Raw genomic sequence first — 13,448 nt, 5'->3', positions numbered from 1 at the left:
CATAGAAGTTACACCATGGGACACAGCTTCCACCACAGCACTGGAATACTGACACTTGGAGCCCTGAGCTGCCATGTAAAACATCCAACAAATACCCCCTGAGGAGGCCACACCACAAGGAAGCCAAGCCACATGAAGAGGCCACGTACAGGGCTCCATTCAGCAGTTCCAGTCGCCAAGTCATCCCAGCCCAGATGCCAGACATGTGTCTGAATGATGACTCCAGCCCCAGCACCAACTTACCCCCAGCTTTTGACTCTTTCCAATGGAAGCTCCAAGCTTGTGGACCAAGGACAACCCATTCCACTCTGTCTTGTCTCAATTCCTAATGCATGGACTCCATGAACGCATAATAAAATGGTTGTTTCAAGTCTCTAGGTTTTGAGGTAACAGAGTGACAGCCAACAGGAAGACTTGGGAAACCAGGGAAACAAAAGCCAAGTCAAAACCAAACCCAGGTCTGCTGATTCTAGGTTTAGCACCGTTATCTCCTTTATCACTCTTCCCCTGTGACATTTGCATGATACAAGGTATACCTATGTCACACACATTGATTTACTATAACAGTAAATAAGGCAGGAGCTGAGAAACATCTGGCCATAATCTCATCAGATGCTCAGGGAATAACCCAGAGGTTTCCACTCTCCTTGAAACTAGTCAAATCTCTCAAAAGACCAGACAACAGAAAACGTACATTCACTAGGAACAGCAAAATCTTGGTATCTAGGCATCCTAATAGAAAAAATATATATACCACCCAGCAGTCACTGACATTCACTGGCCCAATGATTTGTTCCCAAGTATAAAATTCCCTGAAAAGCAATCACTGCCCCAAATGGAGGCCCTTATATCACATCTCCCACATATTCCATTTTATTTCAAGCTTGGAGAGTATCAACCATCCCCCAACCTGGTCTTCTGGCCATTTGGATTGGTGATTCAAGTCAGGATACTCAGGATGGATCTGGCAGGGAAATGTCTAGGCTCAGCAGATTTAGGATTTGAGACTAAGATTCAAACAGATGAAGACAACTGCATGACGTCTGAATCTTATTCTTCTTTGCACATCTTCCCATGTGAGCCTCCACGTGGTGGCACACTTTCAGATTTACCACCCTCTTCTCTTCCCCTTAATGAATCTGTTAAGAATGCCAAGTTTCTTTACCACTTTCTCAGTCAAGTGAACCCAATGTAATAGTCTTTCAAGAAGAGAGACATTTGGATCAGCTCCTCCTGGGTGGATGAAGAACATCATCCACCCCAAGCTTGGCACACCAGGAATTATGTATATGATCTACTTTCTCCCCAGATCTGCCACAACTTTTTTCTGGATCCAAAATGAAACCTCATGGTCTGACAAGAGATAATTATCTTTTTTGGAGATCTATTTAAGTATTACAAAGGCATAGAAATTAAGTCACACTTAGCCATTTAATGAATTGTCTATTGAAAATAAAAACCAAAATTTTAACCTGTAAAATTAAATTTAAAATAAACTTTAGGGCGCCTGGGTGGCTCAGTTGGTTAAGCGACTGCCTTCGGCTCAGGTCATGATCCTGGAGTCCCTGGATGGAGTCCCACATCGGGCTCCCTGCTCAGCGGGGGCTCTGCTTCCCCCTCTGCCCTCTTCCCTCTCGTGCTCTCTGTCTCTCATTCTCTCTCTCTCTCAAATAAATAAAATCTTTAAAAAATAACAATAAAATAAACTTTAAAACTTTAAGATAAACTTCAATAATTTTATGTACATATATGTGATATATCTGCATATGCACATATTAATACATCATTTGCATGTTCAAAATTAAGAGCATCCTGGACCATCTGAGATGTAAAAATTTACCATACAGATAGTCATCTTCTATAGGACGTGCCTTCCCCAGGATATCAGAAAAAGACTGATGGATTCTCCCATCATCTAATCCAAAATTCAGAACTTCATGTTTTTCTTTCCTTAACCTCCCAACGGTACACGGACCCTTTCTTCCTTCCTTAGACAATTCACCTCCTCTTTCTTGAGCTCAAGTTTTTCATTTGTAACACACTCAGAGAGAGAAAGAGACTTGTCCAAGTTCACAATGCTTAGCAGGAACTTCAACTCAGGTCTCTCTCAATAGATTGTTCTTTTCACTTCTACCTCCTCATTTAACTGAATGCTTGTGTCCTGCTGCCCCATGTCTTCCCTAGTCCCACCCTTAGAACGGCTGCAGCACTGTAGGGCCCAAGTGAGGCTAAGCCTGGCAGGAGAAGAATGGGCTCCCTCTGCAAATCAGTGTAAATGGCCTAGGCCCCAAAATGAGGCTCTCACTCAGATTCTCAAATACCCAACTGGCAAGGGAAAAAGACAAAAATATTGCCACCAAAAGGTTTCAAACAAAACAACAAAACTTCCCTTTAAACTCAACACAGAAAGTAACTTGAGGACAGAGCATGTAGGTCCCTAACATTCTCACCTTGCACCAGACATTCCCCCAGCCTGACCCCTGTGCTAACAGAGACGCTGCAGATGTGCGAGGGGCCTCTAGTTTATTTCCCTCCCTGATTTATTTTCCCCCTGCACATCACTTTGGTATGACAACAATGCTTAATTCGATTACACGTGATATATAAAATCATTGCAGCTGTTCAGAAATATTCACAACAAGAGCATTTCAGATCCACACTCAGACACAGATACACACACACAGAGAGACTTTGTGAATATCTTGTTAAAAATCACACAGGGAAAGGAGAAAACAAAAAGCTCTTCTTCCTACTCATTAGGCATTTCCAGCGTTCCTTGCCCACATGCTTTGTCCGTAGGCACAGAATTGAAAGCACCTCCTCAAAAAAAATTCAGAGGAGGTCTAATGGGGGGGGAGGGGTTGATAGCCTTTTGGGGTGCAATGGTGGCAAAATGCAACAGAAAAATGAGAGTATCATTTAATTTTACTTTAAGAGGCTGCTGTGAAACCGGGTGCATTTAATTCCCTTTTAAACGCCACGTAAAAGTTTCTCTCCCGCCTGCTCACTCTGTGGGCTACATACCGTGCCTAAGATTAATCCCTCAGGAGTTTTTTATTTCCTATTCTGCCTATCTTTCATCTTCACCCCAGACTAAGCAGATGGATGTGAATTCAAAGTTTTCTGATCTTTAGCACAAGTTATGGAGGGTTATCTTTGGCTGTATATCTTTCCACTGGCAGTGCTCCCTTGGTGATGAAGGATTAACCACCCCAGCTGTCTCTTCCCAGAATGATGCAGTGCCGTGCTCCTCAACACGACAGCATCACTTAATCTTAATGTCCGCTCTGCGAGCGCAGCCGCGCAGGACAAAGCCAATCAACATCAGATGCCACCAAGATGGACCTACTGCTTGGCCCTGGAGTCTCTCACCCTCTCACTCCTATTAATCAACATCATCCAACCCAATCCCAGAGTTCACTTCTCTCAAACCACAGTTAAACCAAGCTGGGGTCCATGTTAACCATGTGAAGCACGTGGCGGGAGGAGGGGCGGTGGGCAACAATCCCTCACGTCAGGAGCACAGCACACCAAGCCTCCTCGCTGACTGAGAAGCCCTTCCGTCCGCCCACCCCCTCCCCGAGGTCAGCACCCATTCTGGAGCACTCGGGTCGAGTGCCTCTTCACACACTGAAATCCACCTGTATGGTGTAATAGAGACTATCTTGAATGAAACCTACCTGTCTTCCAGAGACCCCACAAGATCTGAAGAGACATATGCGCCCATTCATGACTGAATTCCATCAGCTTCCTTTGCTCTCCAGTCCCCACCCTTACCAGCAGCTTACATGTGCAAAACGGGGCCTAACACTCTACTTCTTTTTGTACAAAAACACTTAGTCTCACAAGAGATGGCACAAATGGAAAGCCTGACCCGACGAAAAATAAATGCCCTGCTTGTGTGACTGATACATCCATGAATACTTTTAATCCTAGTAAGTGTTCTACCCTCCCTCCTTCTCCTTTTTAAGTTTATGTATCACAGGTAGGGAAAGCAAAATGGTACTCTTGGTTTTTTTCTAGCTCCAAGCAATTATAGTAATGTACCTCCCTTTTCCTTCTTAAGGAAGGGAACAAAAAAAGTCAGCCCAGATCTCAAAGGTAAACGTAATAAAACAGTAAATTATTGCTAGAGTTTACTAAACAAATGCAACCTAGTTAAATTTGGAAAAATCTTCACTTTTGCTTACATTTGCAATTTTACTGCTGAACTACTGGTATTTCTTACTTATGCAACATTAAAATGTATAAGAAATCCTCTTGTGTGCTATATCCAGCATCTACTCTTGATTTATAATACCCAATTTAGGGGGGAAAAAACACAACCAAACCTGATTTAAATCACAGATTACTCTGTAAAACACAAGCAAGGAACTATTCCAAATCCTAAATGTAATTTAAACATATTTATATTTTACAGTGATATATTTTCCCCATTCCTTGTCTTACGACTGTAAACTTTCTATAATTATATAAGCAATTTCCCTAAGGTCACAACATTGATCATAGTTATAAATTGCTAAAGTACAACAACACACAGTGAACAGTAAAATATATGCTGGACATCACAAACAGTTTCATCAAATCAGGAGTGGGGTGGGGAAAGAAGAGGAAAAGAAGAATGGAGATAGAGAAAGGAGAAAAAGTAACAAACAAATTTTCCGAGAAGTCATTAGACAATGTCACATCCCTTCCTCAAAGCCATCTGGGACACAGGGTTTACAAGTTGACCTGAGAAGAGCTTGGTTTAATTTTTGATGATATTCTTAACCCTTTGCCATTTGAGAAGGTCAGCTATAGAAGCCACTCAGGTAAAGCACAAATAAGAACCAGGAAGGGAAATCCTACGAGATTAAAACCGCCTTCTGCCATGAACAGTAGTTCTCAAACTGTATTCCTAGGAACGCTGGGATTCCATGGAGGCATTCTTGGGATAAAGCAGGAGAGAATCAGGCTTCTCCTTCATTCTTTAACCAGAACAACTTCTCTATGATCTGTTACCTCTTTGGGCTCAGTGGAAGAAGTCTTACTTGGAAAAAGTTTTAAACACTGTAAAAAGAAAGTAATTCGGAAGCTACCACTCCTGATACTGTCATAGTGAAGGATGAGATCCAAAAGAAGCTATTTGAGGGTCTCCAGTTGCCAGTGTGTCTGGTGTTTTAGGGTAACTTTTCTCTTAATGAAAAAGGATGCGGGTGCTTTCTGCACAGGATGCAAATGGGGTTGCTGTCAGGCGCCTCGAGCGTCCAGGGTTCCAGCCAGCTGGGCTGACAGGCTGGTCACCCCTGATGGTTAACAATGCCACACTCCACTCTGGGCAGCTGCCTATTAGGAAGACAGCTGAGACCCAGAGGGGAAGGAGAAATCAGTGTGTGACAGGCACTGCCCTGCTCAATGTAAAATAAACTTAAAAAGACCCGTGTTCTCTGAAAGCTTAGAAATGCAGCAGTTCCAATTTTTCCTTCGAAACATTTTCCAAGTGAGGCTAAGCATCTCTATAGCTCAGGATCCTGCTTCAGCTCTCCGAGCAAACTACAGAGCTTTTAGTACAGGTTACACATGCTTTCCAGGACAATGGCCTTTGAGAGATGGACCTCCTGAAGCACATACTGCTCCCCATATTCCTTTCATTCTGTACCCCTTCTCTGCACTCATTTCTGATGGGGCCTAACACTTTACTTCCTTTTGCACAAAAACACTTAGTTTCTTCCTCTCGAATAGTGCTGCTATGAGCATGCACATACATAAATGTACTTGTTTATCTGTTTTCAATTCTTTTGGGTATATACCTAGGAGTGGAATATCAGAGTCATATGGTAATTATATATTTAACTCTCTGAGGAATCCCAAAAATCTTCCTCTCCCCCTGTCTCCGTTTTTTGACTTATTTCCTATCAATATTTCTACTTATTTCCCCCACATAAACAGTATCTGGTTTCCTGCAACATGACAACTTTCCCTAACCAGAGGGAATATGCATACTATTTCACGGCGCAGGCATGGACCAATCAGAACAGAAGCTGGCTACGAGGAGTGAACAGTTACACTCAAAGGTGGGCTGAGTCGATGTAAGTCTTGGCCCCAACATCGGAACACAGAGAAACTGTGCAGCCCGCCAGTTAACTGTTCCGGCTTCACAGAGTTCAAATCTCCCCTCTACCAGCTTCCTCCTGTACAGCTTTACCTGATTTAACTCAGAACCCATCTCCTCTGTAAAATGGGCATAACAGTTCCTGCCTGTGAGCAGGAAATGAGTCAATGCAAGTAAAACGAAAATGTAGCATCAGCACTCCATAGATGTGAGATAGTTATTTCTTCCCCTTTCTGTCCTTAGTTTGTTGGCTGTTTTCCTGTTTGTCATTTGGATTGCCTGAATGTTTTATGGGTCCCCAATCAACAAGCAGAACAACATAAAAGCCTTGCAGATTCTGGTCTTCGAAGACGGGGATTTCTCCAGACCCTGGGTGGGTTGTGGGGGGCGGGGAGGAGGGGAGAAGGGTTAAATCTTGGAGCTGCTAAACCACAGATGATAAAGGTTGTGCTGCTGGGTTATCACCCAGAGACCCATGAGGGCTGAGGGCTTTTACTGGATTATTTATCACTTCAACAGCTTTAAAAAAAAAAAAAAAACTATCAATTTTAAAAATTATACTTATCTTTTTCAAAATTATACGCATAATTTTTATCAGAGCAAAGCTTAATACAATCCATGAAAAAATGAACACAAGGCCATTAAAATCACCTGTAATCCTGCTGCCCACATTATGCTAATATAGCTTGTATTTTACTAAGAGCTTACGGTATGCCAGCATGGTGTTAAGTTTTTTATTATATACCTATTTAATTCTTACACCTCTTTGATACAGATCATAAGTCTTAAGAGTAGCTAGGGCATTAGCTCAAGGTAACATGATCACACTGTTCCTAAGCAACAGCATCAGGATTTGAACCCAAGTCTGAATCCTAAGCTTCTATGCTCAACTCCACCTAAGATTCCTTCCAGGAATCCTAAGCCTAGAAAAAGGTAGACAGGTAGGTAGCTAGGTAGAGGGGAAGACCCAAGAAACTCTCACTGAATTAAGTTTTACAAAGGATTAATCAATATAAATACTTATACCTAAAATGTATTTGGTTCAGGTACAAAATCTTCAATCCTATGAGCCTTGAATTTCTCTAATAAGATAGTTTCAGTATGGGCAAGTTTAACCAATCTCACGCACAAGGACTTTCCACATGGCCTCTCAAAAAATGAGTAAACACAGTACAACACAAACCCACAACCACAACCCATGGGTTTCCCAGAAAGTAACAGAGCAAGGCAGACCAAACATTAAAGAGAAATACTGGGGGGGGGGGGGGGGGGTACACACACATGAACTTGACAATACACAGGGGCAGTAGTGTCTGCACAAATATTTTAATCAGAAAAAACAGCTTGGGGCAACCTATTAAATGTCAAGAAGGGCCAATTCTTTTAATCCTTCAAATCAAATGCCTCGTTTCATCCATTCCTCTAACTGCAGAACCAGAAATGTTCCACTTGGGACTTCTTCCATCTCTCCTTGTGGGTGCTGGTTGTGGCCTTCATTATGGACAAAAAGGCCCACTGGGCACTTTTTTTTTTTTTTTTTTTTTTTTTAAAGCCCAGAACCTTGAAATCTGTTCCTGCAGGGAGAGCGGATAGACTCAAATCCCCCTGAAAACTGAACTGAAAAACTTTGAAAACAAAGCATCCAGCAATTGACAGACTCAAAAGGCATTAAATAGAGAGGAAGTGGGGAAACAAGGCCATAATCCAACGTGAGAGGCCAGATCCGGTCCTCAGACACTCGGGCACAGTACCCCAGGACTCCAGTCTACCCTGGCCTGAGGCTGCCAGCTCCTAAGAAAGTTAAATAATCCTAACTGCTGGAAAAGAGCTCCTGAAAGAGAATGGAGATCCAGCCTGTCATTTACCAACTACTGAGTCTGGTAAAGGGTCATCAGAGCCTGTATCCCCAGTTCCCCATTTCTTGGGAAACACCCCAGAGTAGCCCCAATTCCTCAGGCACTCAGAGCAAAGCAAGCCCACAACTGCTCTCATTTCTCAAAAAAGGGTGGCAAGGGGTCTTAGCAACTCTTTGGAGATGGGTTTTCAATTTAATAAATTTCAACTATTGGGACCATGGCCATTTTTGTCCTTCGTCTTCATCTTTTACCCTCTTCAGTAAGGTTTTATAGTTTCACAGAAGTCCTGCATTATTTCTTGCTAAATTAATCCGTAGGCATTGTTGCTGTCATTAATTCTAAATGAGACCCCTTCTTCCTCCCCTTTTGCTATATGGGTTTTTCTATCTACTTTGATGACTTCCTGTAACTCTCATTCATTTAGGAGTTTTCAGTTGATTCTGTTGAGTTTTCCAGCTTCACAATCACTTCCCTCAAAAATGGTATTTTTACCTCCTCCTCTTTGTTATTTATGTAACGACTATTTCTATTTCTTATCTTCCTGCATTAACTAAGGCAGTGACTGCAAACTCAAGAGTCCTCAGGGCCAGCAGGTGAGATCACTGAGTGACCTGAGCCTGGGGAGGCCCTTGTGACCTAGACAGTGAGCTTCTGTGTCTAAAGACAGGAGTGGCCACTCTGCTCTGGGCCTGTGTTACATTCAGGAGCACAGACCTCATCTTGCCAGATTTCTCAAGAGAAGCCAGAGCTAAGGATTTTCTGGTGAAACCTCCAGTTTCTTTAAAGGTTCACAACTAATTTAAAAAATTGTTAAACATAGGGCAGGCCAGAACAGAGTGCCTGATGTTCAGATTCAGCCCCAGGGTGACCAAAACCTCCAGGTGAGGTCTTCCGGGATTGAAGAAAATGATTAATTTAAATCATACTAGAAATGGACCCTCTTATCTCAGTCCTGACTTTCTCTAATGTTGCACCACTGAAGGAGGTTTGTTTTTTTTTTTTTTACGAATTGGCATATTTGTTTATTTCTCAATTTGTGAAAATGTCCTTAATTTGTTGATGTAGCAAACAAATTTCAACTCTGATTGCTATGCAAAAGAACAGAAGATAATCTGCTTTGCAATGAACTTTAGAGTTCAACTGCACACAGGCAACATGCTATATATGAAAAAATTACTAACTGAACCACCGGTATTAAATACTGAAAAAAGTTAACAGCTTATTATAATTTATTTTATTTAACAATCTAGGAAGTTCGCAGCCATCAGCAGTTCCAGTGCAATTTCAGGTGCAATTGGGAATTCAGGAATCTCTGCGGAGCTGTTAGTGTAGCAAACCTTGTAGGTAAAATACATGCATACTTTTGATAGCACATGTGAAGAAATCTCTCTAAAATTGACTTCATTGGTTTCGTTCTCAGCAAACTGACCTGGGCCACTCAACATGGCTTTTATTGTTCCAGATGTTAGTGCATGTTCTCTTTTTACAATAAATTCATGACCACCCGAAGATATCAATTTGACATACATGGCATCAGGGCCTTCACAGCCACCATACGTTTTCTCTTCTCCATCATGTTCTTATGAAATTCTACTTTACCTCCACAGGAACTTTAGTAGTTTCTCATCAGCCCTGCAGCCACCACAGCCCAGGACGTTTGCTTTTGACTTGAAGTAAAGAGTTTCCATCCTGTTAAATCTCTATATAATGCTAGTTTATCAACATAAACTAAAAACAGTTCATCAGAAATGAATTTTGAATTCTATTAAGATGATCTGGTTTTCTCCTTTGACCCTAATGTGATTATTTATATCAATAAATTTCCTAAGATTGGAAAAGAAAAAAAAATGCTTAAAATATACTGTGGGAGAATCCACTATAATATGTGCTTTCAAAGAAAAAATGTAAACAGAGCTGTAATTTTTTTAACTCCTTGATTTTGCTTTATTGGCTCAACCCTTAGCTGTGACTTGCTTTCTCACCCATATTCCAGCAACTTATGCTAATCTGTCAAAATCCTAGTCATAAAACTGCCACTGACATCATCGGTTTCAAAAAATTATTCACAACTGGATCCATCATCAGCTCAGTCTACACAACCAGTTTCAAATTCCAAAGCAATTCCACACCACAATCTACATCTGTATTCCCAAATCCACTTTGATACAGTTTCCCAAGTCCACTTTGATACAGTTCACTCTTTGGAAAGATGTTAGAATGACAAATTTTCTAGAAACAGGTTTTGTTGGGGGCAGGAGGGGAGGGGAGGCAGCTTTAAATAAAAAAGATGTAACTGGCTTAAGACAGAAAAGACATTCAGTGCATGAATGTAAAAACACACTAAACTTGGCTTACAAAGTTGTTAATTATGTATTTGACAGTGAAATATCGCAAACAGCTGGGGCTAAAGAATACAAACTCACACAGGGAGTGGGTAGGAGTGGGGAAAAAATACATTCAGACTGGCAAACGCCATCAAAGCGGTTGTTTAAGCTCAACCTCCTCTACTGTAACAACTTTTAACACCTATGTAGCAGGGTCACCTACCTCAACCAAAATTCACAAGCCAACCTCCCAACTCCTATTCCGAGGCTTCTACATGCAGCCCCGGCTCTCAATTACAAATTCTCCTCCCCCACTTAGAAAGTTGGACCATACAGTTTACAACCATCAGAGAAAAAGAGCTATGCCAGAATCTAAAAGAATGTGCAAACCAAGGCTGTAAAAAGAAAAGCCATCCCTTTGAGAAGTTTGGTTTTATTTTTTTGCAAAATATGTAAATAGTCACAATGCCTTGGGAGACTGCTCCAGAGAACTCCCAGAGCCTGACATCCCATCTCCCCTCAAACACATGCTCAAGCGCTCACCACATCTTCTGCCAGGAATCCACTCTCCTGGGACTCCTCCCCCAACCCACAGGGAGAAGCCAAGGTCAGAAATATGCACATGGAGTTGTTCTGAAAATTCTCACCAGCAGAGTCCATGACAAGGCAAAGCCCAAACATGACATCTTGGGGGCGGGGGGGGGGGGAGGGAATGGCTGCCTGATCCTCTCACATTAGGAGGAAAAATTCTTAGCAGAAAAAAAAAAAAACCCACTCTTTAGGGATCCTCTCAGCAGTTGTATGCTGTAAAAGACACAGGCCTCCCCTATACTGGATACAAAGACAACTTGGTTCCCGCCCCACAAGACATACCTGGTGGCAAAAAAAAAAATCTTTAAGTCCCCCGCACATTTTAACATTTGAGTGGGAGTCTGAAGGGTGCAACTTAGAAAGTACAACATTTCTAGAAGTATTTTAATATTCTAATAACTCTAACAGTATATTGGTAAAGTCTTCCCTAATAATTCGATATTGGCTAGCTCAGATGATAAATTTCAAAGCCCAAAGGTTAGAGCCTTCTAGGAAAAAAAAGGGGAGGGGCGTATCACAACAGCCCCGTTTTTTAGATGGGATGATGAAACATCCTTATTTGTCTGCCTCCAAGTATTTTTATAAAATGCTGAGAACAACCAGTTTGTGACTTAAGCTTCTCTGAAAAGGACCAACTACCAGTGGACTACCCAATTCCTTCCTCTAGTAATCGCCCCCAAAGATTTCCACATCTTGGACAAAGGTTTAAAGAGGTTGATACTCCCTCTGACTATAGATCATATTGTCTCTAAGTGTGAGAGGCACCAGAAGAACTCACCTTCCAGGGGAAGGTACCAAGCTCACTCTTCTCTAGGATACTGACCACCTTCTACTATAAGGTAGAAGGGCAGAAGTGTTAAGGTTGCTGATGGGCAACAAAGGTCTTGGAATATTAGGAGCCAATAAAATAACAAGAAGTAGGGTCTACACAAGGACAGAACATACTATGGCATTCAACAATGATTTAAAAACCAACCAAACAAAATCATCACCCTAAGCAGCCTAAGAGCAATGTGCCCACATTCCAGAATAAGGGGAACCAGTTTAGGGTGGGTCAGTGGAAACAGCCCTACCCTCCAGAAGACCATGGCAAAACCACATCAATGCCAGTCGTAGGAGATCACTCTATTTTGCAAAATATAAAACTGTTTCATTGCAAATCTATGGAAACAATGTCACAGGGGCCAAGGGCTGTCACTTTGAGTCAAAGAAGGCCCATTTCAGTGTGGTGCTGATGGCCAGCGATGTCAAGGCGAATTACACCCCCACTTGCTGAGAGAGAAATCAAAGTCAGGAGAGAAATGTTCAGCTGAAGACACACCCACAGGAGTTCGGAAAGCCAGCACTCCTTCCAAGCCATGCTAATCTATCACAGGCTCAAACAAAGGATGTGTTTTTTCCCATCAAGAAATGGAAAGGACTGGTGATGGGACAGTCTGAAGGGAGTGTTAGCAAGCTCTTCTGAGGCCAAGACTTCACTCCTGCTCCCATGTGGGGGTGGGAAGGAGGGGGGAGCCACAAGGCTCACTGCCTAGTGGAACCTGAATATAAAAAGGGGAGAATGAGCAGAAACTGAAAGGGAAGGATGCCCAAAGAAATGGGCGCCTGGGTGGCTCAGTCGTTAAGCGTCTGCCTTTGGCTCAGGTCATGATCCCAGGATCCTGGGATCGAGTCCCACATCGGGCTCCCTGCTCGGCGGGAAGCCTGCTTCTCCCTCCCCCACTCCCCCTGCTTATGTTCCCTCTCTGGCTGTGTCTCTCTCTGTCAAATAAATAAATAAAATCTTTAAAAAAAAAAGAAAGAAAGAAAGAAAGAAAGAACGAACTGGAGTTCTTACTGCAGGTTGTACTGAGGTTCCAGGAGCTGCCTGAGTGGACTGGTAGGTGGTACAGATGGGATGCATGACTTGGATTAAGAGATAACGTTATGAGGGGGCGCCTGGGTGGCTCAGTCGTTAAGCGTCTGCCTTCAGCTCAGGTCATGATCCCAGAGTCCTGGGATCGAGCCCCGCGTCGGGCTCCCTGCTCAGCGGAGAGTCTGCTTCTCCCTCTCCCACTCCCCCTGCTTGTGTTCCCTCTCTCACTGTGTCTCTCCTTGTCAAATAAATAAATAAAATCTTTAAAAAAAAAAAAAAAGAGATAACATTATGAGATCATGGGACACCTGAGTGGCTCAGTCGTTAAGCATCTGCCTTCAGCTCAGGTCATGATCTCAGGGTTCTGGGATCCAGTCCTGAATCGGGCTCCCTGCTCAGCGGGGAGCCTGCTTCTCCCTCTGCCCGCGCTCCCCCTGCTTGTGCTTGCTCTCCCTCTCTCTCTCCCTCTCTCTCTGACAAATAAATAAAATCTGAAAGAAAGAAAGAAAGAAAGAAAGAAAGAAAGAAAGAGAGAAAGAAAGAAAGAGAAAGAAAGAAAGAGAGAAAGAAAGAAAGAAAGAAAGAAAGAAAGAAAGAAAGAAAGAAAGAGGGAGGGAGGGAGGGAGGGAGGGAGAGGGGGAGAGAGAGAGAGAGAGAGAGAGAGAAAGAGAGAGAGAGAGAGAAAGAAAGAGAGAAAGAGAGAAAGAGAGAAAGAGAGAAAGAGAGAAAGA

The 13,448-nt window shown here is 42.6% G+C and overlaps 2 protein-coding genes across 3 annotated transcripts in view; both read right to left on the bottom strand.

Annotated features, from left to right (window-relative positions):
* Nucleotides 1–13,448, bottom strand: part of LRMDA (leucine rich melanocyte differentiation associated) — a 1,059,156-nt gene that overhangs the window by 855,645 nt on the left and 190,063 nt on the right. The window lies entirely within an intron of this gene.
* Nucleotides 9,155–9,515, bottom strand: LOC110589149 (elongin-C-like). Its single transcript, XM_044916083.1, has one exon. The coding sequence runs from the start codon at nucleotides 9,474–9,476 to the stop codon at nucleotides 9,186–9,188; it is 291 nt and encodes a 96-aa protein (XP_044772018.1). The 5' UTR covers nucleotides 9,477–9,515; the 3' UTR covers nucleotides 9,155–9,185.

This window comes from Neomonachus schauinslandi, chromosome 6 (genome assembly GCF_002201575.2).
Source record: "Neomonachus schauinslandi chromosome 6, ASM220157v2, whole genome shotgun sequence".
NCBI lineage: Eukaryota > Metazoa > Chordata > Mammalia > Carnivora > Phocidae > Neomonachus > Neomonachus schauinslandi.
Note: the sequence above shows the minus strand (reverse complement) of the source record. Positions and strands in the feature narration are given on the sequence as shown.